The following is a 25,463-nucleotide window of genomic DNA, read 5'->3' on the forward strand; positions in this document are numbered from 1 at the left end:
CAAGAAATGAGGAACACGGTCTAGTGATAATTTAAATCAAACTTTAGATGATTAATCAAGCAATTTTAGGAAAACGTGGAAAGCAAAGATAAAAGGACTAAGCATAAAGGAATTCACTTGTAGTAATTTCAATTATCAATTTGCTGCTTCAATAATACTTCAACTGAAATCGAAGTCTTAACCTATCCAGTTAGATGATGGAGCGGTAAATCAGTCACAAATATTAAGATGAATATGATTTCAATTAAACAATTCTTCAATAAAACACTCGGAGATTAATCACAAGGATTCGAAGGCATCCAATGCACCCTTAGGCATCGTTGGATTAATCAATTATATAGATTAATTCCTTCGCTCAAACAAGGCTCAACAGTTGCTAAATCGAAGTATCCATTATATACGAAGTGCAGAATAAATCCAGAAATAAATAGCTTCAAGACTTTCAATAATAGATTTAAACTAAACCAATAATCAATTATCATTCAAAAATAATAACATTGAATTCAACAAATTAAGAACTGATATTAACTACAATCTTCATTTCTTAGCTTTAGTTAAGAGATTATCCTAATAAGACTAACATCTTAGAAGAAAACATAAAAACTAAGGAAGAAGAAATAACTTTTGGGAGGCTGCTCCACCCTTTGTTTTGTTCCTTGAATCCTAATTTGTGCTTAAAAACTCATCAAAAAATCATATTTATAAACTTTGCTTGGACCGACTTTGAAATCGCCTCAATCTTATACAAAAAGTTATGCTTCAATCGAACCGAATTAAGGCTAAAAATCTCGCTTTCTCGATGGACTGTTCTGTGTAATTTCGGTTGGACCGAAGTTGAACTTTGGTGGGACTGAAGTCTGTTTTTGAAATTATTTCAGAACTTTCTCTTTTTAAATTCGAAATTTTAGAATATGATTTTTCTAGCTAATTTTCAAGATTTCTTTTATTCACCTCAAATTTTCGTTTCTCTTCATTTCTCACTTGATTTTTTTGTATTTTTGGCATGTAAATTCTTCATTAATGACTTTTAAATTTTTGAATCTTCATTTAGTAATCATTTGAATATAAATATTTTTTTTAAACATTCTTTTATACTTAGCTCTCAAAATCATATCGCAGTAGAAAACATGTGAAAATAGATCAATTAAGCATATTCATGTTCCCAAAACCAGTGAATAGTAAGGGAAAAATATGCAATATTTGATACTCAACAACATAGATTAAGTACTTCCCTACCTGTCGTGAGCTTGGGACAAGCTGGGGCTCCTAGGGGCTACGTAATGTATGGGTTTTATCACACCGTCCAACCATTTGTCCATGTTATTTTAAGAGAGCCCAAAACTAATGTGGATCAAAGGTTCAAGTGAAATAGAAAATGGGAATTAAACTCTTATAATTGAAACTTTTAGGCTATATATATATGGGAAAAGGTACTATGCGTTCGAGCTCATGATAATGTCCTATGAGGTTGAGCTGTGTGGGCCCCACCGTGATGCGTGTCGACCATAAACACCGTGCATTTGATGGGTCCCCTTTAAATTATGGGATATTCCAAAAATCAGCTGTATACGGAACTCAGGTGGGCCATACCATCTAAAATCATGTGAAGACATGCCAAAAACATATAAAAGCACTTGGTGGGGCCCACCTGAGTTTTGAATGGAACATTGCTCCCTTAGTTATTGATGGACAGTCCAATTAAGGGCTGTGTGAACCCACTATGATATATATATATAAGGTTCTATGCGGTCCAACTCATGGGAACTTCCCACGAGGTCGAGCTTTGTGGGTCCCACCATGATGTATGTCAATCATCAATACCGTGCATTTGATGGGTCCTCTTTAAATTACGAGATATCTCAAAAATCAGCTGTATGGGCGGGCCATACCATCTAAAACCATGTGAAGACATGCCTAAAACATATAAATGCACTTGGTGGGGCCCACCTGAAATTTGGATGCATCTGAAACTTGGTCTGACCCCTCATCCAAGTGGGACACACATAATGGATGTGCTAGATTTGTGAACCATATCTCGGTGGGCCCAACAAATGATTATGAATGTTTTAATGGAGGGAAACCCCTCTTAACTTTTGTATGTGGTGTGGCCCACAAAAGTAACAGATTGACTTGATTTTTAAGGCCTAGGCCCACCATTGAATGGTGCATCTGACTAATGGGGTAGACGTTGGACATGCATCACAATGGGCCTACATAACTCGACCTCAAGGCATTACAAGAAAAGGGGGCTTTAGCCTCGGTTCAAAACTGTGGCTAAAAAGGTTAAAAACTGAAGCTAAAGCCTTTAGCCTCAGTTTTGCCTCAGTTATCCAAACAGAGGTTGAAACCCCTGTGGCTAAAGGCTTTAGCCTCAGTTTTAGCAATCGAGGCAAAATTGACTTTTATAGCCTCGGATCTTCAAGTGAAGCTAAAAAAACTTTTTTAGCTTCAGTTTTCTTGAAATAAGGCTAAATCAAAATTTTATCCTCCATTGTTTTCAACTGAGACTAAATCCAAATTTTAGCCTCAGTTGCCTCCAATTTAAGTTAAATCTATTTTTAACCTCGGTTCTCAACAATTGAGGCTAAAGCCTTTAGCCACGGGAGTTGTAGTCTCAGTTTAGGTAACTGAGGCAAAACTGAGACTAAAGATAGATTTAGCCTTTGTTGGTATCAAAGGAGGCTAAATCTAGTTTCTATCAACAAAAGTTAACAATATTATAATCAACCAATAATTGAACTTGTGCATGTTTCACCCATTTAACATCCATCAAGACAACAATTAGCACAATACCAACAAAACAATTAATGGTCTATTTAAAGTTTTCAAAACAAACAAACTGCCACACAGCCTTCCACATGAACTGTTTTAGTAAGGTCCCCTTCCACATGATAGCTTCGGGCAGACTTCTGCCAGCACAAACCAGAAGCTCCAAGACGCCATCAAATGCTCCTAAAACAATCACAGATCCACTTCATAAAACTCCAAGCTTGAAATATGCAATTAAACATGAGTGCATTCATATTTAAATCCGTGTTAACATAGACACAATCACAAGCATATAGAGAACACTGAATTACTCAACTAAAGATACCAATCCCAACAAACATAACAAACCTGGATAACAGTATCCATAGTAGTTGCTTGCCGGATAATAGATCCCCTGCTCAGCTATCAAAGATTCATGATCTACATCGCTCTCCTGGAAACTACTTGTCGCATCCCCCGATGAGGATATACATGATGTGGCATCAAATGGGCTTCCATCCTTTGAAGCAGCCTGGCATAATCAGGAAATCACAGATATCAAATTATGCTACAACCCATAATTGCAGTTGAATCATTCTGCCCAAAGCAAAAGCCGATAAAGATCGAGTCTAGTTCACCATATAAAGTGAAAGTATATCACTAAAGAGAAATCAAAACTATAAAACACTAAAAAATCACATACCACATTGGAATCAATGGCTTCAGAAGAAGGATCTACTTTCAGATTCTTCATCATCCCTTCCAGAGCTGGACAATACAAGTTAAGGCACCCACAACCACAATACTACATCACTAAAGCTCATCTCTCTTTGATCTGAAACACACAAGACTACTCCCTCTCTCTCTTACCAATACCCACATAAGGAGAGGAACCAACTGAAATTTCACATGAAAAAGAGAATGGATTCTATATCAAACAAATCAGCAACTCCTATACAATATCAAACAGCAGAATGACAGTCCAGCGATATCAAGTAGCTAGTGAGGAAGGCGGGACACTTCTATACCAAAATCACCCATCCACACCACTTCTTATCTGCCGTACATCCAAACAGACCTGTGACTTTCTAACATTAAGTAACCAGATAAACAAAGTATAATAAAACTCATGCAATGCCCACTTCTATGGCAAAACCACAAAATCCCAACAACTATATACTTCATTTCAATTCAATTAGGGACCTAATAGCTAACACTTCAAATGTGCTAGGAAGATAATTTTTTTTAGTCCATGTATGGAGGAGCATACCAGTTCAATTGTGCTTATAACCATCCAAATCTCAAAGGACATGTAATTTTATGGATACTTATAGCAGGAGGAAAAAAAAACCATAACAACAATGGATGATTAGAACTCACTATGGAAGGGATTTCTGGATGGGTGAGAACGTAAGCATATCCTTGCATGACTTTATCCGAAGGGAATGGCCATAACTGTTGTGTGGATTTTGTATCATGATTGTCGATGAATGTGTCACTCTTTTCTGGCCACAATCCAATCATTCCAGGTAGCCTCCCATCCACATCCTTCATCTGCCACAATTCCCCTTGCACTGGAACTTGGGACATCAAAAGGGCTAGAGATTAGCTAGTCATCTTAGGATCATCTGAGCAGAAAGATAGAAATAATTTCAAGAATGGAATGGCAGGAATAAAGTAAGGTTGGGACATCATAAGGGCTAGAGACATTGGTGGCAAGAAGAAAGAAGAGATCTACTTGGTTACATCTTGTTCATGAGAAGATAAAAAGACAACCTTCTCTTTCATAGAAAATCTTAATTTGAGCATCTTTCAAATGACTGTGAATAAAACAGTTAAATGATTGCTAAATATTTTTGAAATGTTGGACAAGCACCTCTTCCAATTGTTGTTTGTCCATATTGAATTCTTTTGGTTTTGGCCCAGTAATAATAAATCATCATCGCCTTTAAGAGAGAGAGAGAGAGAGAGAGAGAGAGAGAGCATTAGCAAATCTTTTATCATTGCCTTTAGAAATGAGGGAGACGAGTAACTTGTTGATTTTAAAAATATTTGTGTTTTAAATAAATAACAAAGTCAGATATCTCTCAAAAAAAAGTCAGATAATAAAAAAGCAGTAGAACAGATTTGAAGTTTTGACTATAAGACATTATGAAGTTTCAAACGTCTATTAAAATTAAGAGAGAAAAAGAAGATCCATAAGTTTTATCTTATAAAACATAACAAGTTTTCTTTTTTAGAGTAATTCCATTAAAACGATCATTGTAACAACGCTCCCATGTGCGATGAGGATCCAGATTTCTTGTGCAAGACTCGGTCAAGACAATCTAAGTGCATGCAAAGTCATGTAGTGCACATGCCATCCTGCATAGACAACATATATATAGTTCCTCAAGCACTATTACACTACCATAAAGAGAAAAATCAGTACAGAGTATACAGCTAATGCAACAGTTACCTATGGATAGCCTATCATGCTTAAAAGGCTAAATAGATCACCATACATGTTAAAAAGGCTTATATGACATAGTCTCAAATGTATCCTCACACATGTTTATAGAATGGAAGTTCCATGGAAGCTTTATTCATGTATTCTCCGCCCTGCATTTGGCCTTTGAGTTGAATTTCCAAAAATTGCTATTCTAATGGATTCTACAATTGATTAAAACAATTAGAACAATGGGAGTTATTATTTGAGGTGTAAACTCAGGTAATAAAAAGCTTCTCAGTTTGGTTTCTTTCTCAAGGTCCTTCCAAACACCCAGCGAATTTGGAAAGTGACCACAACTACATATTCAACCAAATGCTAAGGTTTGCATATAACTAGCCTTTCCAAGTTAGGTTTGTGTAGTTCAAACGCTAGCTAATGACATGAACGATTTGTGGCATTCGAGCTGCAACGAAGGAATCCATACCAGTTTCAAGCTCTTTGAGCTTCATCTCTTCCATTCGTTTGTTTCAATCATGTATGTGTTAACCGTTTCTTTATGCACTTAATCAAAGTCTAGCTTAGTAGCCTAGAGAGATGTTCCATTGCTCTCACTCTTGGGGCAATGTAAGTCATGGTGATCTGAGATTCACCAAGGCACTTGGACTATCAATAGATTAATCTAGACCATGAATTAGGTCAGCCTATTCATTTCATGCATAGTTGCAAGGAAAAATACGCCCAAACCCCCATGGGACAGACATCCAATGGTTAGCATAACAAGTGGAGTGAAGACCAGTAATGAACCGTGTAGAATTAATTGGATCCACCTATATATAGGTGTTTCTATGGATTGTGTTACATTTTAAAGATTGTGTAGTAACAAAAAAAAATAAAATAAAATTGTACATGTGGCATGCATTTAATTCAATCTAAACTAATAGTGCTTGAGGCAAAATGACAGACTTTTGGCCTCGGTTATTAGCACCCCTCTCGCAGGCCAGCATACACGAGTGCGTGTAGGATTCGAAAAGGCATGCCTACCTGGAGCTAGGTAGCATGCATTAAATCCACGCCGTCCATCAACTAGAACACTACACTAAAATGTTGAACATTTCCTTTCAGATTTTTTCTATGGTTCGATCTTTCTGTGGTTTGGAGTAGTATGTTTTTTGTTTCTACGGTTGAAATAAGTCAGCAGACCAAATGGACAGTGTGGATCTTATGAAATTTCCACACACATGGCTGTCCATTTGCGTAACTCCGATAATTACCGGCGCAGGGTATACTGGCGCGGTTTTGTACCACGGATAAATACGAGGCTCCCTATATACACGTGGCTTTTGATACAATCCAAACCGATCAATGGTATGAGTTACTATAGTTAGGTTATGTCTAAAAATTTACGATGGAAGCGTGATTACAGCTGGTATCGATGGAAACTATTCAACGGTGATGATGCAAGTAGTAAATGGGCAGACTTTTAGTCTTAGTTGCTAACCAATTGTGGTAAAAGGGTAAATTTTTTGCCTCAGTTTCTCATCAACTGAGGCAAAATGGTAAACTTTTGGCATCAATTCTCAATAACCGAGGCAAAAGGATAGACTTTTGGCCTCATTTACTCACCAACCGAGGCAAAATGATAGACTTTTGGCCTCGGTTTCTCACCAACCGAGGTAAAATGACAGACTTTTGGCCTCAGTTTTTTGCAACTAAGGCAAAAGGGCAGACTTTTTACCTCAGTTGCTCACTAATCGAGGCAAAAGGGCAGACTTTTGGCCTCGGTTTCTTACCAATCGAGGAAAAAGGGCAGACTTTTGGCCTCAGTTGCTCACCAATCGAGGTAAAAGGGTAGACTTTTGGCCTCAGTTTCTCACCAACCGAGGCAAAAGGACAGACTTTTAGCCTCAGTTTTCAACAACCGAGGCAAAATGGCAGACTTTTGGCCTCAGTTGCTCACCAACCGAGGAAAAAGGATAGACTTTTAGCCTCAGTTTCTCACCAACCGAGGAAAAAGGGCAAACTTTTGGCCTCAGTTTCTCACCAACGAAGGCAAAAGGGCATACTTTTGACCTCAGTTTTTCACCAACTGAGGCAAAAAGATAGACTTTTAGCCTCAGTTTCTCACCAACCGAGGCAAAAGGGTAGACTTTTGGCCTAAGTTCTCAACAACCGAGGCAAAATGGCAGACTTTTAGCCTCAGTTTCTCACCAACCGAGGCAAAAAGGCAGACTTTTGGCTTTAGTTTCTCACCAACTAAGGCAAAAGGGCAGACTTTTAGCCTCAGTTCTCAACAACCGAGGCAAAAGGGCAAACTTTTGGCCTTAGTTGCTCACCAACCGAGGCAAAAGGGTAGACTTTTGGCCTCAGTTTCTCACCAATCGAGGCAAAAGGGCATACTTTTAGCCTCAGTTACTCACCAACCAAGGCAAAAGGGCAGGCTTTTGGCCTTAGTTTCTCACTAATTGAGACAAAAAATGAACTTTTAATCTCAATTCCTTTACAACCAAGGCTAAAAACCACATTTAGCCTCCTTTTTTTAAACCGAGGCTAAAGGCCTACTTTCTTGTAGTGAGGGAAGTTCTTATGAGCTCGACGGCCTGGAACCTTTATATATATAGAAGAGAGAGAGAGAGAGAGAGAGAGAGAGAGAGAGAGAGAGAGAGAGAGAGAGAGAGAGAGAGAGAGAGAGAGAGAGAGAGAGTCATGCTCACCTACACACATGCTCACCTTTGCACACGTGTAATGGGTGTCTAAATCGAACGGTCCATGTGATGCGGAATACATGAAATCCCAAGGGATAAAGTTTCACCCTCATCTAAAATTATGGTGGGCTATAGAAAAGAGAAATGCAAATTAAGGGAGGAAATTATTTTCATTTTTCATGGCCCACCAAAGTTTTGGATCCAAGTAAAAATTAGACCCGAGGGGTTTCATGAGGTGCTGCTTCACGTGGACTGTTCAAATTTTGGAGTCACATCACATATGATGTGTTCTAAAAAAAGTTTGCACGAGTTCCGTGCGAACTAGTGTGCAGTTGAGCATTCAATTATATATATATATATATATATATATATGGGAAAAGGTACTATGCGCTCGAGCTCACGATAAGCTCCCCATGCGGTCGAGCTCTGTGGGCCCCACCGTGATGGGTGTCGACCATCAACACCGTGCATTTGATGGGTCCTCTTTAAATTATGGGATATCCCAAAAATCAGCCGTATACGGAACTCAGGTGGGCCATACCATCTAAAATCATGTGAAAACATGCTAAAAACATATAAAAGCACTTGGTGGGGCCCACCTGAAATTTGCGTGATTCTGAAACTTGGTCTGAACCCTCATCCAAGTGGGACACACATAATGGATGGACTGGATTTGCTAACCATATCTCTGTGGGCCCAAAAAATGATTATGAATGTTTTAATGGTGCATAGCCCCTCTCAACTTCTGTATGTGGTGTGGCCCACACAAGTCACGGATTGACTTGATTTTTAAGACCTAGGCCCATGATGGAATGGTGCATCTGACTGATGGGGTAGATATTTGACACGCATCACGGTGGGGCCCACACAGCTCGACCTCATGGGATGTTCCAATCAGCTCGAGCGCATAGTACCTTTTCCCTATATATATATATAGGGAAAAGGTACTATGCGCTTGACCTCACAAGACTGTCCCATGAGGTCGAGTTGTGTGGGCCCCACCGTGATGCGTTTCGAACATCTACCCCATCAGTCAGATGCACCATTCCATCGTGGGCCTAGGTCTCAAAAATCAAGTCAATCCGTGACTTGTGTGGGCCACACCACATACAGAAGTGGGGAGGGGCCATGCACCATTAAAACATTCATAATCATTTTTTGGGCCCACCAAGATGTGGTTTGCAAATCCAGCCCATCCATTATGTGTGTCCCACTTGGATGAGGCTTTAGACCAAGTTTCAGCAGCATTCAAAACTCAGGTGGGCCCCACCAAGTGCTTTTATATGTTTTTGGCATGTCTTCACATGATTTTAGATGGTATGGCCCACCTGAGTTCCGTATATGGCTGATTTTTGGGATATCCCATAATTTAAAGGGGACCCATCAAATGCACGGTGTTGATGGTCGACATCCATCACGGTGGGGCCCACACAGCTCGACCTCATGGGAGCTTATCATGAGGTCGAGCACATAGTACCTTTTCCCATATATATATATATATATATATATATATATATATATATATATATATATATATATATATATATATATATATATATATATATATATATATATATAGTAATGCTCACCTGTGCAGCTACGTACGTGTGTACCTTGGCACACGTGTCATGAACGTCTAATTTGAATGGTCCATGTGATGCGGAATCCCATGAAACACCAACGGACAAATTTTCTCCCTGATCTAAAATTCTGGTGGGCCATAGCAAAGAGAAATGCAAACCAAGGGAGGAAAATTTTTTCATTTTTCATGGCCCACCAAAGTTTTGGATCAAATTAAAAATTGAGCCCGAGGGGTTTCATGAGGTGTTCCTTCACGTGGACCGTTCAAATTTTGGAGTCATATCATGTATGATGAGTTATATAAAAAAAAAGTTTGCAAAGTTCGCATGAGTTCCGTGCGAACTGGTGCACAACTAGCATTCGGCATATATATAGGTGTACACGAGTCGAGTTAGCTCGTTAGCTCGCTTGAATCGACTCGACTCGGATTGAAACTGTGTTTGAGCCGAGTCAAGCCAATTTTATTGAGCTCGAAACATTTCGAGTCGAGTCCGAGTTGGATCGAGCTCGACCCGATCTTGAGCTCGAACCCGACTCAGTTCGGCTTGAATTGATTTTTTAACCGGGTATATATAATATTCCCAATCACCCAAAACATGTTTTAAAAAAAAAACTTAACCCTAGCGCCTACTCTCGGCCATTCGCCCAACCCTAAAAACCCTAACCCCACTCATCGCTCTCTCTCATCGTTCTTTAGCGCTCGAACGATGATCGACGACAACTCTCATCTCCTCTTTTTCTTGCCGTTCTCTGACGCCCGACTGGCGACTACTCTCCTTCCTCTCCTCTCTCTCTCCATTCTCCAGCGTTTATCCGGACGACCGGCAATTGAAAGGTACTCTCCTTTACTCCTCTCCTTATCTCATCATGTTGCCTTCGACCGGAGTGTGGCAAGTGGCGAGCAATGTCCGTCTGATTAAAGGACCCCACCTGACCACCAGCCTGGTGGCTATGGTCCAATCGGATGGTCAAACCCCACTTGAGCACTGGCCATGTGGCTTTGGTCCACTCGGATGGTCGGACGCCACTCGTGACCCAACCACTAGTCGAACTCGGCTCGAACTAGGTCAAGTTGCTGACCGAGCCGAGCCGAGCTGCCAATCCAGGCTCGATGACCAAGCCAAGCCGAGTTTGGGTTGAGGACTCTTGCTGGCCAAGTTGAACCGAGCTGGGCAAAGCTCGGATTGGATCAACTCGTGTACACCTTTAGGCGCACGCGCGAATATATATATATATATATATATATATATATATATATATCCTGTCTAGTCCCACAAAGACTTAGCTAGAGAGAGACAGTCCTATTAAGAGGTCTCCTAACGTGTATATTTTTATCCACACCATTCATCTATTTTGGTAGATCATTTTAGCAAATGCGCCTAAGTGGATCCACACGGGTAGCAGTGGGGATTAAATTCCCACAGCTGAAAGCTTCTTAGGACCCACCAATGTTAATTTTGTCATACAATCCGTTGATAATGTAACATTGACCGGGTGAAGGAACAAAGAAGCATCTGCTTGATCCAAAAACTTTTGTCGCCGAGAGTTTTCAACCGTGGGCTTTCAATCCCCATTGCTTCCAATGGTGTGGTTCACTTGAACCTTCAATCTGTTTCATGTTTGAGCTCATATCTTAAATTTGTTTCATGTTTGAGCTCATATCCTAAAATAATATTTTAAAATGGATGGACAGCGTAAATAAAACATACATCACGGTGGGCCCCACGGAGCTACTAACAAGATGGGGATCGGATTGGCTACTCCCCCCTGACCCTAGCCAATGGCTGGTGGTCGGTGCTTTGTGGGCCCCACCATGATGTATGTGTTTCATTTATGCCGTTCATCTATTTTTAAAGATCATTCTACGGCATGAGACCAAAAATAAGGTATATCCCAATCTGAAATGGACCACATTACAGGAAATATTGTTGAATGAGTGTCAACCATTAAAAACATTTTGCAAGCCATAAAAGTTTTGGATCGAGATGATTTTTGTTTTTCCCCTTCATCTGGGCCCGTGTGACCTAATAAAAAGATTGGATGCCAAATAAACATTACAGGGGGCCTTAGGAGGATTTTAATGATGGATATCCAATCACTATTTTTTTTTTCATGTGGTGTGGTCCACCTGAGTTTTATATACCTCTCATTTTTGGAATAAATCCCTAAAATGATCTTTAAAAATAGATGAATATAATGGATAAAATACATACATCATGGTGGGGCCCACAGCACCGACCACCAGTGGTCAGTGCTCTGTGGTCCCCACTATGATGTATGTGTTTCATCCATGCCGTTAATCCATTTTTGCATATCATTTTAGTGCTTGATACCCAAAATAATAGGGATATAAGTCTCATTTGGATCACACCACAAGAAAACAATAGTGATTGGATATCCACCATTAAAATCCTCCTATGGCCCGCTGTACTGTCTATTTGACATCCAATATGTTGATTAGGTCATACAGATCCAGATGAAGGGAAAAAACAAAGATCAGCTTGATCCAAAACTTTTATGGCCCCCAAAAGGATTTTAATAGTCCACGTTCATTCAACACACGTTTCCTGATATGTTGTCCACTTGAGATTGGGATATACCTCATTTTTTGTATCATAGCATGAAATGGTCTAGGAAAATATATGGACGGCGTGGATGAAACACATACATCATGGTGGAGCCCACAGAGCACCGACCACCAGCCATTGGCTGGTGGCAGGGAGAGTAGCCAATCCGTTCCCCTCTCCAGCTGGGTCCTGGTGGTGGTAGTACCCCAATCCGCATCCGTCCCGTTCGAACTTCCACGAGAGGTAAGATAGCTGAGTTGGAAGAACCGTTTCGCCGTCTCCACGCGTTAGCGAAGAACAGAGAACTCTCCCCCGAAGGAAACCCTCATCGCCTCCGCGAAGAAACCTTCAATCCTCTTCTCCGAAGACCCTAGCCCTAACCCTAACCCTAACCCTAACCCTAACCCTAACCCTAGAAGCTCCCCTCCGTCGGATTTCATAAGGAAGAAGAACTGTGATCCGTCCTTACCGACCGGTTAGCGATGGTGTTAGCACAGCTTGGCGGGAGCATCTCCCGCGCCCTGCAGCAGATGAGCAATGCGACGATCATCGACGAGAAGGTCCTCAACGATTGCCTCAACGAGATCTCGCGGGCCCTTCTCCAGTCCGATGTCCAGTTCAAGATGGTTCGCGACATGCAAGTCAACATCAAGAAGATCGTCAACCTTGATGACCTCGCCGCGGGCCACAACAAGCGCAAAATCATCCAACAGGTAATGCGATCGCCCCTACCACACAAAACCCTTCAATTATCGTTGATTTCTGATCGTAATTTAATCATTCGATCTGCTTGTTTGTAGTTTTTGATATTTACATTTACTTACACCTGTGGAATTACATGATGTGGGACCCGTTGTGTTGCTTGGTATGCACTGGGGTTTCATTTCTGACAAGTGAGGCCCATGGTTACATGATCCGCGGTCTCTTGTGTTCCATCCCTAGAGATGTTCCAGATTGGAAGATCCTAGTCTCTCGCAAACTCATCGCACTCCGAGTCCGAAAGTCCCCTTCATCATCATCATCATGATCTTATCTTGTCCCAACAATTTGGGGTTGTATTTTAAAAGGTAGATTTGCAGAGTTTTAGCTATGCGACCAATATCAAACTTCCTCATTTGCCCACGTCCACATTGCGGATGGCACATGGCCCAAGGAATAACAATGAAAAGACAATACTAATCCTTTATATTTTACCCAAAAACATCATGGAGGGACTCCTAATTTAGATGCAGATGCATGTCACCATTTGACATAGCCTTTATAGAGTAAAATGGTGGAACAGTTTTATGTATCCAGCCCCAGTTAGTTGGGATAAGGCCTAGATGATGATAATGATGATGATGTATGCCACATCCACAAACATGTGTGCACGCGTATGGCTCAACTTCTCACCAGTGATGACCGGTTGGCATATCTCTTCTAAGCATAACTTCTAATTATGTCTAAATTTTTAACAAAAACCCCTAGATATTTATACTATACCTAATATAAAATGCAGCGTTAAAATTTAAACTATAGGTTCATACCACTTCATTCTTTAGAAAATATTGTGGAAATGGGCTAACGTTTGCCTTTTCTGAAAAATGGTCTGATTCCACCTGGTAGAGATTGCACCTGTTGGTTGTCAGGTTATGCAAAAGATGAGAGTTGATGTTAGGTGGGCAGTCAACTGTGAAACTTTTGCCAAGCTGCCATGAAATTATTCCTCAGCCCCAAGTAGTTGGGACAGGGCTAGGATGATGATGGTGATGACAACGAAGACAACGGTGACTAAGATGAGACACTTAAGGATTTCAGAGAATCAGTTTGGCTTCATGATAGGGAGATCAAGCTTTGAGCTTGTTTCTTGCTTAGGCAATTGATTGGAAGGTCTAAAGAGAAGAGGAAAAATTCATGCATGGTTTTTATAGATATGGAGAAAGCATATAGTAGAGTACCTAAGGTGGTTACGTGATGTGTTGAGGGGGAAGGTGCTGAAAGATATGTATTGTCATTAAAGACACACTGAGTGTTCTTATAAGAGTAAAACGGGTTATGGTGAGATGCATGTGTTCCTTAGAGTGGCGGGTCTTCATTAGGATCAGCTCTAACCTCATAATTTTTGCACTTGTTAGGGATGAAGTAATCATTGTTTTCAAGGAGAAGGTTCCTTGGAGTGTTTTGATTTGTGGATGATGTGGTGCTAGTGATGAGTCATAGATTTGATGAATGCTAACATAGAGGTTTAGTCGAAGGCTTTAAAGTCTAGAGGTTTTAAAATTAGCATAACAGAGACAAAATACTGACATTACCTTGGCTTCAATTATATAGGCGAGGCTTTAGTTAAAATCAATGGATAGGAGATTCCTCAAAGTGACGTTTTTGTCACCTTGGCTATGTAAAAAAAAAAGGATGGAGAAACTACTGAGGATGTTTCCAATAGAGTTAGCGTTGATTGGATGAAGTGGAGAGATGTGTCTGTAGAGTGCTATGTGATTGTTGCATGCCAATGAAGGGCAAGAAAAGTTTATAAGATAACCATTCGACTGCCTATGCTGGATGGGGCTGAGTGTTGGATAATTAGGAAGCAACATTAGCAAAGAATGAATGTTGCAGAGATTGATGTTAGGATGGGTATATGGGAAGACTATGAAGGATAGAATCAAGAATGTGATCATTTACGATAGCGTATTAGGCTATTAACCCCATTAGGAGATAAATGGTGAGTAGATTGATATTATTTAGTCATGTGCCACAAAAGCCCAGGGATGGCCCTTTGAGGAGGTAATTTTAATTAGAAGGGCTTAAAAAGAGGATGAGGGTGAGGCCTAAAAGGAATTGGATCGAGGCGTAAAAAGGGAGATGAGGGCTTTTTCAGATGTCACTGATAGGGTGTTAGATAGGCATGATTGTTTGTTTGATGATGACAGCGATGAAGATGACGAAGATGAATGATGATGATTGCAGAAATGGATATTTTGAAAATGACAACTTTCAGTAGTTTTTTTGCTAAGTATTTGACTATATATCATTAAGAAACATCCTTTAAATTATTTGACCACAAAATTTAATGTGAAATGACCAAATTACTTTTGGGGTCTTGTGTTTCAATACTGCAGGTATTTTTTCTAATCCTTTTGGAAGTTGGTCGTTGCTGAGTTTAGCTTTTGAAGAAACTAAAAAAATAGAAGGGTTTTTTGGCCGCATGGAATTGGGGGGATTTGTGGTGATTTACTGTTTTTTGGGCATTTGGTTGCAGAAATTGGAGGGATTTGGATTTGAGAGGAATCCAAATCCTCCAACAGATCTCTTTTTGAACTCCCACCTCAAGGCTCTGATTTCAAATCCACTCTATTCCGTACGGACTTATATCCACTCGATTTTATTGCAGTTTAAATTCACGCTGCCAAATAAGCCCTAAGAGATCTTTTCTGATTTTCTTTTTCAAGGAATTTGACTTTAGATCATTTAGGAAACATCCTTGACCCTTCAAGTTAAAAATAGTCTTTCTGATATGAAATGACTCAATTGCCCTAGAAGTTTTGTAGTTTCATAAGTGTATTTTTTAAAATTTCTTCAAAAGGTGAAACTTATGCACTGCACCATGTAATCTGTATTATTAGTGTATTTTTAGGCCATGCCCCAAATAGAGTGCGGCCTTTGACTTGGTCAGTTTGGATAGACATATGTTACAGCATGCATACCTTATACGTGATTTATAGGCCAGATATGATGCTCCCAGAGCATGCATGTTTGTCAATCCATGCCATCTAAAACAATGGGACCTATTGTGGATGAGGGATGGTGTCAAAAGTACATCGACTAATTCTATAATAAAAAAAAAGTACATTGACTAATTCTTAAAAAAAAGTACATCGACTAATTCTTTTAAAAAGTACATTGATTGGACAATCTGATCAATTCTCTTTCACCCCTAAAATCACAATGGGGCCAATAATTTGTACAACCTACTGAAGTTTATGATTGTCTAGACAGTATGACATTTGCGTATGTTCCCTCCACAAATGGGTCTACTATTCGAATGATTAATGTACCTGTAGACTGTTGTTGATGTGCCTTAAGTTGAGGATTGGAAGGAGGTGAAAACTCTTGGAGATGTTGAAATGCTTAAAAAATATGAGATATAGTAGAGTATTGCCTTGTTCTATCTCTGTCTTCCATGGAACTACAAAGATAGGTAAGCTTTTTCTAGCAAAAAGATGAGAGAAGAAAACATGGAGAGGTGTAAGTAGTTTTCAACCATGGACGGGTGGTTAGGTACCGTGAATGCAGTTGCATCTTTTTTGGGCAGTTGCTAAAGCATGGGGTTTTCTCCTGACTGTAGGGTAGTGGAATGTGGGATTATGAAGCGGATCTCTTAAAGAGGTAGAAGGGTTTCTGGTTGACACTTGTACTCTTAGAAAGCCCCTGATTTCCTTTTGAATTTAGTCTACGTAGATTATTAAATTTATTTATTTTCTTTTTGAGAGAGATAGAGATCATGGTATTGAAAAAGGTCACATTATGATCGTCAAGGCCGTTATGTGAAGGAAAAGGTCCACCTCCTTACATGATACAGGGATGAATCAATCCGTTATGAAAAGAATGGGCTGTATAGGGCATATCGGCACTGTTGTGGGGCCAATATGCCATTATAGACCAATACGGCCATAAAGGGCCCATTTGATTTATTATTATTATTATTATTTTCATTTTTTCTCTTTTTCCGCCTCTTTATTCATGTTAAACACGAAGGAAGTTTATAAGCTAAGTTTAAACTAGATGTAGGCTTATTTTGAGGATCAAAACACAAAATAAAGTGGGATTCAATGAGCTGATGTGAAGTGGACCATATTGAGACATATCAAAAGGGATATACTATTCACCTTTTTTTTTTTTTTTTTTTTTTTTTTTTCCATTTTTCCATCTTTGTGTTGCTGTACTTAAATATCATAGGCCCTAATCCACCAAATCATGCTTGACTTTTGGTGCTTAAATAGTGCTTACATAACAGACCTATAATTGTGTCACCAATTCATCATTACTCATGTGTAGACTTATAATCGTTATTGTATTTTGATATTAGATATTTAGAAGCCTAAATATTAAAGTTTTGCTGTTTTAGAGTCGGTTTCAGGTTAGTAATATCAGGCAGCTCAAGACGGCATTGTTTCCAAAGAATAGCCCATTGCACCATCAAATACATGTTCAAAACCAGAAAAAGAATACATTTTTCAGAGATCAATCTGGCCATGAACATCATTGGACCCATTGTAGATGGAGCATAGCTGGAAAATTGCATTGATCAGATAATTCCATCCATCCTATTGATTGCTGTCACATAGTTAAATAATGATATGTTCAACGAGTGAAATCAGATGGTTAAGATCGTTCAATCAGTGCAGAGTTCAGATGATGCTCCATCAAGAATGGGGCCCATGATTTGAATGGGTTAGATGGCCCTACATGTGGCACACGTATGGTGGCCAAGACACCACAACTTAAGAAACGGTGGTCAGCTGTCAGCATACTCTACCCCTACTTTTTAATTGGCACATAGCATGTATGCCTTTTGAAGTTCCTTGCTTGATTATGACAATCAAACTGCTGTTAAGAACACAATTCACAAATTTCTCTCTCATTCATTTTCTGTTACTATACAGATGTATCAGTCAGCATTGTGCACTTCTTGTCAACTATAATGTAATTGTTTCATAAACAAGGTTTCTTCTTTGTTTTCAGGCAATATTCAATGAGCTCTGCAAAATGTTAGATCCTGGGAAGCCCTCATTCACACCGAAGAAAGGGAAAACTAGTGTAGTGATGTTTGTCGGTCTACAGGGTATGTTGCTTCAGCCAGTTGAATGTTCTTGTTGCTAGTTTGGGCTTAGGTTATCTTTATATTGTATATGATCTAGTCAAGTAGCGGGTAACTGGGTACTGATTCATTGAATGGTAAGTTGGCTGTGCTGCTCGGCCTGAAGATGTTTTCATAAATTCTGGATTTGCACTTTCTGAGATTTAGTTAATAGTGTAGTGCTTGTTTGGAATACTGGAGAATCCCAACTTTTTTAGTTTAAATGTTATGAAAATGACATATTTTGACTCTTCCCCTCCTTTCAAGTTCTTATATCCGTTTCTCTCTTGCTCAAAATGAAATGTGTGGGACTATCCTGTACAATTTGATCAGTGTCGCCCTGCATACAAACAAACCCTTGAAAGTGATTCTATGTGATCATTTACCATCATAGAAGAACATGTAATTTTTTATTTTTTTTAATGCGTGGATCCTTCATGGAGGTTTGTTTGTTCTTTTACTGTCCTTGACTGTTGCTTGATTTGGTTTTCCATTAAATGTCCAGGTTCTGGGAAAACCACGACGTGCACAAAGTATGCATATTATCATCAGAAAAAGGGATGGAAACCAGCTCTAGTCTGCGCGGATACATTCAGAGCTGGTGCTTTTGATCAATTGAAGCAGAATGCGACTAAAGCTAAGATTCCTTTTTATGGAAGGTACAATGTCTGGATCTTATCTGAGCCATTCCATATTCGTGTTAGTTTCCATTCTGTTTTGTTTCATAGAAGTTTGAGAGAGGTGTGAGGTTAAATGCCAATATAATATTGTTGACTCTAATCATCCATCAAAAAAAGGAAAAAAAAAATGTTGACTCTAATCATTTAGAAACCCAATCGTGAATGGACGTTCAGCAATTGCAATGTATGTAGTACAGTATCTCTGGGAAAATAATAATAATAAGAATAATCTGGGAATGTGTACATTAGTTCCAAATTTGTTAATGCTGCCAGTGCTGCTTGCCTTTTGGTAAGATAAAATATGTTTATGTCTACATAACACTGCTTGTTACATTCTGTGCTTTCCCCAACATTTTCACATAAAAAATCATCTGTGCTGTATCCACAGCTACATGGAGTCAGACCCTGTAAAAATTGCAGCAGAAGGTGTAGAACGGTTTAAGAAGGAAAATTGTGATCTGATAATTGTAGACACAAGTGGACGCCACAAACAGGAAGCGGCTCTGTTTGAAGAAATGCGCCAAGTGTCTGAAGCAACGGTATTCATTTTCTTATCCTAAAGGTCTATCACTCTTATTCATTTATGTTGGTTGCCAACATGCTGTCTATATCTAATTTAAGTTCCTTGATGTTGTAGAAACCAGATCTTGTTATATTCGTTATGGATAGCAGTATTGGCCAAGCAGCATTTGACCAAGCTCAAGCTTTTAAACAAAGTGTCGCGGTTGGTGCTGTGATTGTTACTAAAATGGATGGCCATGCAAAAGGAGGCGGTGCACTTAGCGCGTAAGTGTTGTTTTATGTGCTTAGTGACTTGTTTTTCTTCTTTTCCAATACTCGATGTATCTGGTTGGACTGTTGTATTTCCTTGTTGCTTTATTTTTGCTAGTAAATGTTCCCGGGGATTTTAAATGTATTTCCTTGTTTAGTTGATCTTAAGAATGGCACTGAAGAGTGTGTTGGCATGCTCGTGTCTGAAATAAGGATGTTGAGATGATGGAAAGTAGACTCAGATGGTTTGCCACGGGCATTCGAGCCTAGGAACTGCACCAGTTAGGAGTGAGTTGGTTCTAGTTGAAGGATATAAAAGGGCAAGGGGAAGGTCCAAAAGGATGTGGGCGGTGGTAGTAAGAAATGATTTGATGACCCATTGTTTAACTAAGGATAATTGATCATTGATAGGGTGGACTAGTGGAACAGGATTTGTATAGCTGTCTCCAGTTAGGATGGGATGAGGCTCATATGATGATGATGACTTGGCCAAGCCAGAGTCAAAATTTGGCTAGATATCAGCTCATGAAAACAGTTGAGTGCTAGGAAAAAACTCGATCTTGCGATTTGCATCACATCTAAGGCTCACTGAATTGGTTTGATGTTTCTGAGCCTTCAGTCATAGGCCTGTGGCTAAATCTTCATCATGCTATTCCTTAAACTATAAGGGGGTGTTTGGCACAGGGTATTAGATGGGATTAGGTGGGATAGAATTGCATTTGGTCCCGCACAATTCCATCCAGCATTTGGAGAAGATGGGAAAGGTTGGGATTAGGTGGGATCGAATTGTATTTAGTCCCATTGAATTGCATTTGGTCACATGCAGGAATTTTGTGGATTTTGAAATCCACTATACATATGGGCCCCACATTGATGCATGCGTTTATCCATGCCGTCAATCCATATTCACCGTTTACAGGTGACATTCTGGTTATATATGTGTACAAGTGAACGACATCCGTTGTGAATTTGGTCCATTGATTACAATTCCATGGTCCACCAAACATGATTTTGCTTAATATGGTGTCTCCCCGTAGCAAAATTTTTATCCCAAACATGGGATTGGATGGCTACAATACCATGGTATTTCCAGACATGCAATCAATGTGCAATAACGATGTTAATTCCATCTAATACAATTCAATACCATTCAATTCCACGGACCAAACACGCCCTAAGGTACTAGATAGTCTTCTACTTGCAGTACCACTGGCACTAAAAGACACCAAAGTACACAAACAAGGTAAGAAAGACAGGGCAATACTTGAACAGAAATAGTTAGCTTTGTTAATACAGATGAGTAAATAGAAAGTACATATAGTGAGTAAGGGGCTTGGAATCATTAGGCAGGAATGGTCCATTAGGTAAGAGTGTCACTCAGTGAGCACACCTCTCCATGTATCAACATGGGTATATGCATCAGATTAGATGTGTTGATGCATTGAAATGGATGATCAATCTTAATGGGACAATCATTCTCCTTATGATTGTCTCAAGATTTACCAGCTAGCTTTGTAGGCCATGCAGTTGCACAGATTGCCTAACTTGGTAGACATGATTAATGTGTCAGTTATGCATTGATGTGTATTGTATTTATGTTGTAAGTTAAAGTTAATAAACACCTCTTTTTTCTTCTTCTTCTTCTCTTTTATTTTTTTAATTTTTTTTTAAAGATTCAAAATAGTAGATACTGCTATTGGACATTGTGTGCATGACATAACATCAGCAAGTATTTTGAAGGATTTACTCTCATGCCTCTTTGAAATCACATCAGCAAGTATTTTCTATTGAAGGGTTTATTCTCACATGTTTTTTATATTTTATTTACCTAATACTTTGGGGTCTTTGCAAAACATTTGGACTAGAATCAGATAAGAAACTTCCGATCTTTCATTGATACACTTGGTTTCTAGGAATATTTAGTTTTGGAAATTACTACACAATTTCCCTCTATGAATCAAAATCTTTCTCTTGTGGAGTCTAGCCATTTGTTTTCTTGATAAAAGATTTTTTATTTTTATTCTGTCGTTGGTATTTACTGCTAGTTGTTTACTCTATTTTTGTTGGCACTGAGCCACTGACCTTGTACACACCACCAATTGTATAGTTCTGCTTTAATGTTTGTTTTTATTGTGTTAAGATGCTAATAACCCTCTTTTTGGTGCCAAACTTTAAAATAAATTTTATTTATATTTGCAGTGTCGCTGCAACGAAGAGTCCAGTTATATTCATTGGTACTGGAGAACACATGGATGAGTTTGAGGTTTTCGACGTTAAGCCCTTTGTCAGCCGTCTTTTAGGTGATCTGCTAATTGGCCTGATTTTTATCATGACATTTTTTTTTTTTCCAATAATAGTGCATGTCTTCATGCTCTTGAATATGCTTCGTTTATTTTAAATACTTATTTTTCACGTTTTTTTAATTAGGCATGGGTGACTGGTCTGGATTTATGGACAAAATTCATGAAGTTGTGCCTATGGATCAACAACCGGAGCTTCTACAAAAACTTTCCGAAGGGAACTTTACTTTACGGATAATGTATGAGCAATTCCAAAACATACTCAAAATGGGTCCTATTGGCCAGGTTTGTTATCTTAAACCTTTTTCTGGTCCTTCACCCGTATCTTGTTGCTTGTGATAGTGGTTGCTCAGCCCTTTTTTTTTTGGTGAGTTTTTCTTTAATCATTTTTAACTTTATACTTAAGGCACTGGTATATAAAAAAAAAAACCTTCGACTGTAAACCAAACAAGTTATGTAAGACTGGGCAGAAATAACTTCCAAGTGAATTTATGGTTGAAAAAGTAACTAGCTGTGTGTTCTTTGTTTGCTATGTATTCTCTATACATCAGGTTGTATTGCAAGTTAAAATTGAACCTGAAGCGCCCCATTATTTCCGTTTTGGCTGTCATTCTTGCTAGAAAGTATATCAATGCTACGATTCAGCAACTATATTATTGTTTGTTACTCATGCGACATTCTTTATTGAAAATTTGTCACTTTTGAAAAAGACACAGCGAAATGATTTTCTCCCCAATATTGTTGTGTTACCACTGGAAGTTCCCAGTTCCTAGTAACTAAGAGCTGAAGTTGTTCAATTCATTCATGGGAATTTTTATACTGCATCTGCCCTGGGTCACCACTCACCATCTCAAAGAGTTGATCAGTTGTACTTGTATGCCATGTTATAATAACACTTCAAACTCTGTTTTTCCCTTGTTTGACATGCATTGGGGACTGTTTCCCTAACTAACTTTTCATGCTCCCTCATACCTATTTGAAAGCTTAGAAGAATGATAAATCTAACAATTATGTTAGCACTTTTCATTAGTGATATTTTTGGTAATGATTTAGTTCACCATAATATAGGTTAACTATGTCAACCTTTAGACATAGATCCTCTTGACTTTTGTAGTATTCAAATAATCGTAAGCCTCTAGAGTATTTTGTGCCTTCCATATGGTATTAGTCCACTTTTCTTTTATTTTTCTTTTTTCTTTTTTTAATTTTTAATTTTTTTAAATTGGCAAAGAAATATTAGTATAGGAAAGAGGAGGTTCTATACAATAAAGCAACAGATATTAAAAGTGAAAGACCCGATGGCCAAATGCAACATACAGATTTTGATTATCAGAATCATCTCAATTTGATTTTAGGGTCTATACCCAATTTACAGTGGATCATGTAATTTGGAAGGTTTTTATTTAGCTACATATATGCAACATGTGCAACGCCGGAGCACATGTGTATGATTCATGCTCTGTCACCATGTCAAGTACCTCTCTGGAACATGGGGAATGCAAACGTGAGTGCCATGTGAATGCGATGGTAAACAGGCACTGTTGTAATGTGCCAAATGGCACATTTCTGATAGATCTGTGCTATTTCTTTATGTGGGTCCTATGGTGAACAGGCCCTGTTTTAATGTGCCAACATGGCACATTTCTGATAGATCTGCGCTATTTCTTTATGTGGGGCCTATGTGAACATGCCTAGAACCAAAAATCATTCTGGTGACTCTGGTCCACGCGTTAGGTGCATGGGAATGGTTCCAAATATTGGATGCACTACTGCCATATTGTATCTGTATTGATAATCCCCTGAAATGTGATATGCCGAGGTAAATCGGCCATACTAAAAAACAGTCGTATTGGTTGTATTGGCTCGTAAATGAGTATCATTGGTGGTTCTATATGAGGTGCAAGGGGGAAAACGAATTTCATCAATCTGATCCTCACTTTATACTGATGAACTTGTGCTTTGATAGAGCATTTCTCCTTGGCCCTTGAATTGGGTGATTATCTATAGAGTAAAATCTCTCCTTTTCCTCGTAGTTGTTGTTTTTCTCCTCTTTAGCATCTTCTCTCCTTTTCTTCACATTAACTTCTCACCTTGTGGCAATTATGTACCACCCAGTAGTCCCTTTGGTCACACCTATAGTTGAGCTAGATGCCTAAATACTTTTTGCAACCAGTACATTTTAGCTTCTACCTCTTATTGATTTTCATTTGCAAAGATGCATGAATACTCAAAGTAGACTGTAACTTCTGGCCCTTGTAGGTTTTCTCTATGATTCCTGGCTTTGGTCAAGAATTGATGCCAAAGGGTCGTGAGAAGGAAAGTCAAGCAAGGATCAAGCGTTTCATGACTATCATGGATTCCATGACAAATGAAGGTAAAATGCTAGTTAGAATTGTGGTTTTTGTGCATATTTTGCCAGTTAATAGGGATGAGGTGTAGATGATACACATCTTCATGTCGCCCATCACATGGCGCACCTAGCCTACACCTATGGAAAAAGCAAGGTCATAAGTGGATGGTAGTTTGATAAAAGATTTAGAAAGTGCTAGTGGGTGCTTTCCATCATGATTCCCATCTGATGCTTTGTTTGTGATGTCCTCATCTTGTCTAAACAAATTTTCTGTTCATGTTACTACTATTTGGTATTTGCTTTCCATCCTTGTTTCCATTGGAAGAGAAATTACTCTCATCTGATTCCCTTTTAACAACATTGCAGAGTTGGACAGCTCGAACCCGAAGCTTATGAATGACTCACGGATTATGCGGATAGCCCGAGGTGCAGGTCGTCCCAAGGAAGAGGTGGCAGAGATGTTGGAGGAGTACAAGCGCCTTGCCAAGATCTGGAGCAAGATGAAGGGGCTCAAGATTCCGAAGAAGGGTGAAATGAGTGCATTGTCCCGGAATATGAATGCTCAACACATGAGCAAAGTCCTTCCTCCACACATGCTCAAGCAAATTGGTGGCATGGGCGGCCTTCAAAACTTGATGAAGCAAATGGGCTCGAAAGACATGATGGGGATGTTTGGAGGAGAGAGATAGTATTCCATCTCCCTGCTTGTCTGGGTTATCAGCAGTCAAGAAAGTGTTAAGTCATGTGTGGGCATCAACAGCATACTGGTCAGTGGTATGCAAGGATGCTCATTAGTTGCAATGCCACTGTATTTATGGTATAAAAAATCCTGGCAGTTTATATATTGAGTTATCACCTCAAGCTTCGATCATCCTGTCAGGTACAGGGACCCTTGTCTTTTCTATTTTTGTGGCATATCCCAGATCACAAGGGTATTTGGCTGCTAATCAAACAGTAGACTCCATAATCAATCTGGTTGTTGAAAGGGATCACCAGGTCTAGTCACTGGTCTGACCAGATCAGTGAGCTCCACAGGTGATCCAAACAGCCTAATATGTTACCCATACAGCCTCTGGGTCCCACAAGAGCCCAAACTGTTTGGACTTTTGACTGAACTGTGGGTTGCACATGGTCCCACCTTCCTTTGGTTGGATTGTCCCCAATAAATTAATTGTCTTTGGTATCATTTTCTTTATTTAGTTATGAGTTGTAGTTATTTAATACTGATTATTGCTAAACTTGTTAGAGTCAGAATTCTAGAGAATTAAAAGCCTATGATTGTAAAATGTTACTTGTATGTGCTGCGTTTGGAACAGAGTGGGAGAGCCCTGTTTTTTAAAAAAAATAAATAAAATTGATTAAATAAAAATGTCCCTTGTTTCCTGCAATTGGAGCAATAGATGTGGTGGTGCTTCAGTGTTGAGACATGAGAGACACTGCACAATCTAAAGTTAGGAGTGATGTCAAACCATATGTACCTCCCCCCTTTTACCTGTC

The 25,463-nt window shown here is 39.2% G+C and overlaps 2 protein-coding genes across 3 annotated transcripts; one reads left to right on the forward strand and one right to left on the reverse strand.

Moving 5' to 3' along the window:
- Window positions 1-2,689: 2,689 nt before the first annotated feature.
- On the reverse strand, window positions 2,690-4,029 carry LOC131224036 (uncharacterized). Of its 2 annotated transcripts, none has more exons than XM_058219615.1 (3): window positions 3,452-4,029; window positions 3,118-3,280; window positions 2,690-2,952 (listed from the first exon to the last, which is right to left on the reverse strand). In XM_058219615.1, the coding sequence occupies exons 1-3, from the start codon at window positions 3,503-3,505 to the stop codon at window positions 2,813-2,815; spliced, it is 357 nt and encodes a 118-aa protein (XP_058075598.1). In that variant the 5' UTR covers window positions 3,506-4,029; the 3' UTR covers window positions 2,690-2,812. The 2 variants fall into 2 exon arrangements, with proteins under 2 accessions (XP_058075598.1, XP_058075599.1); XM_058219616.1 differs by having other exon boundaries at window positions 3,086-3,280; window positions 3,452-4,028.
- Window positions 4,030-12,217: 8,188 nt separating this feature from the next.
- LOC131222749 (signal recognition particle subunit SRP54 2) lies at window positions 12,218-24,808 on the forward strand. The gene is made up of 9 exons (XM_058217927.1): window positions 12,218-12,742; window positions 17,751-17,850; window positions 18,371-18,524; window positions 18,934-19,084; window positions 19,183-19,331; window positions 21,516-21,616; window positions 21,744-21,901; window positions 23,876-23,990; window positions 24,333-24,808. The coding sequence occupies exons 1-9, from the start codon at window positions 12,512-12,514 to the stop codon at window positions 24,653-24,655; spliced, it is 1,482 nt and encodes a 493-aa protein (XP_058073910.1). The 5' UTR covers window positions 12,218-12,511; the 3' UTR covers window positions 24,656-24,808.
- The last annotated feature ends 655 nt before the right edge of the window (window positions 24,809-25,463 follow it).

Source organism: Magnolia sinica, chromosome 13 (assembly GCF_029962835.1).
Source record: "Magnolia sinica isolate HGM2019 chromosome 13, MsV1, whole genome shotgun sequence".
Lineage (NCBI taxonomy): Eukaryota > Viridiplantae > Streptophyta > Magnoliopsida > Magnoliales > Magnoliaceae > Magnolia > Magnolia sinica.

Bases quoted from the DNA above. Each gene is read 5' to 3' on its own strand.
- LOC131224036 (XM_058219615.1), bottom strand. From the start codon at position 3,505: ATGATGAAGAATCTGAAAGTAGATCCTTCTTCTGAAGCCATTGATTCC. The intron at 3,281-3,451 runs GTATGTGATTTT...TGATTATGCCAG, and splicing joins AAGCCATTGATTCCAATGTG to GCTGCTTCAAAGGATGGAAG. The intron at 2,953-3,117 runs GTTTGTTATGTT...TGATTGTTTTAG, and splicing joins CTATGGATACTGTTATCCAG to GAGCATTTGATGGCGTCTTG.
- LOC131222749 (XM_058217927.1), top strand. From the start codon at position 12,512: ATGGTGTTAGCACAGCTTGGCGGGAGCATCTCCCGCGCCCTGCAGCAG. The intron at 12,743-17,750 runs GTAATGCGATCG...CTTTGTTTTCAG, and splicing joins AGCGCAAAATCATCCAACAG to GCAATATTCAATGAGCTCTG. The intron at 19,085-19,182 runs GTATTCATTTTC...TTGATGTTGTAG, and splicing joins GCCAAGTGTCTGAAGCAACG to AAACCAGATCTTGTTATATT.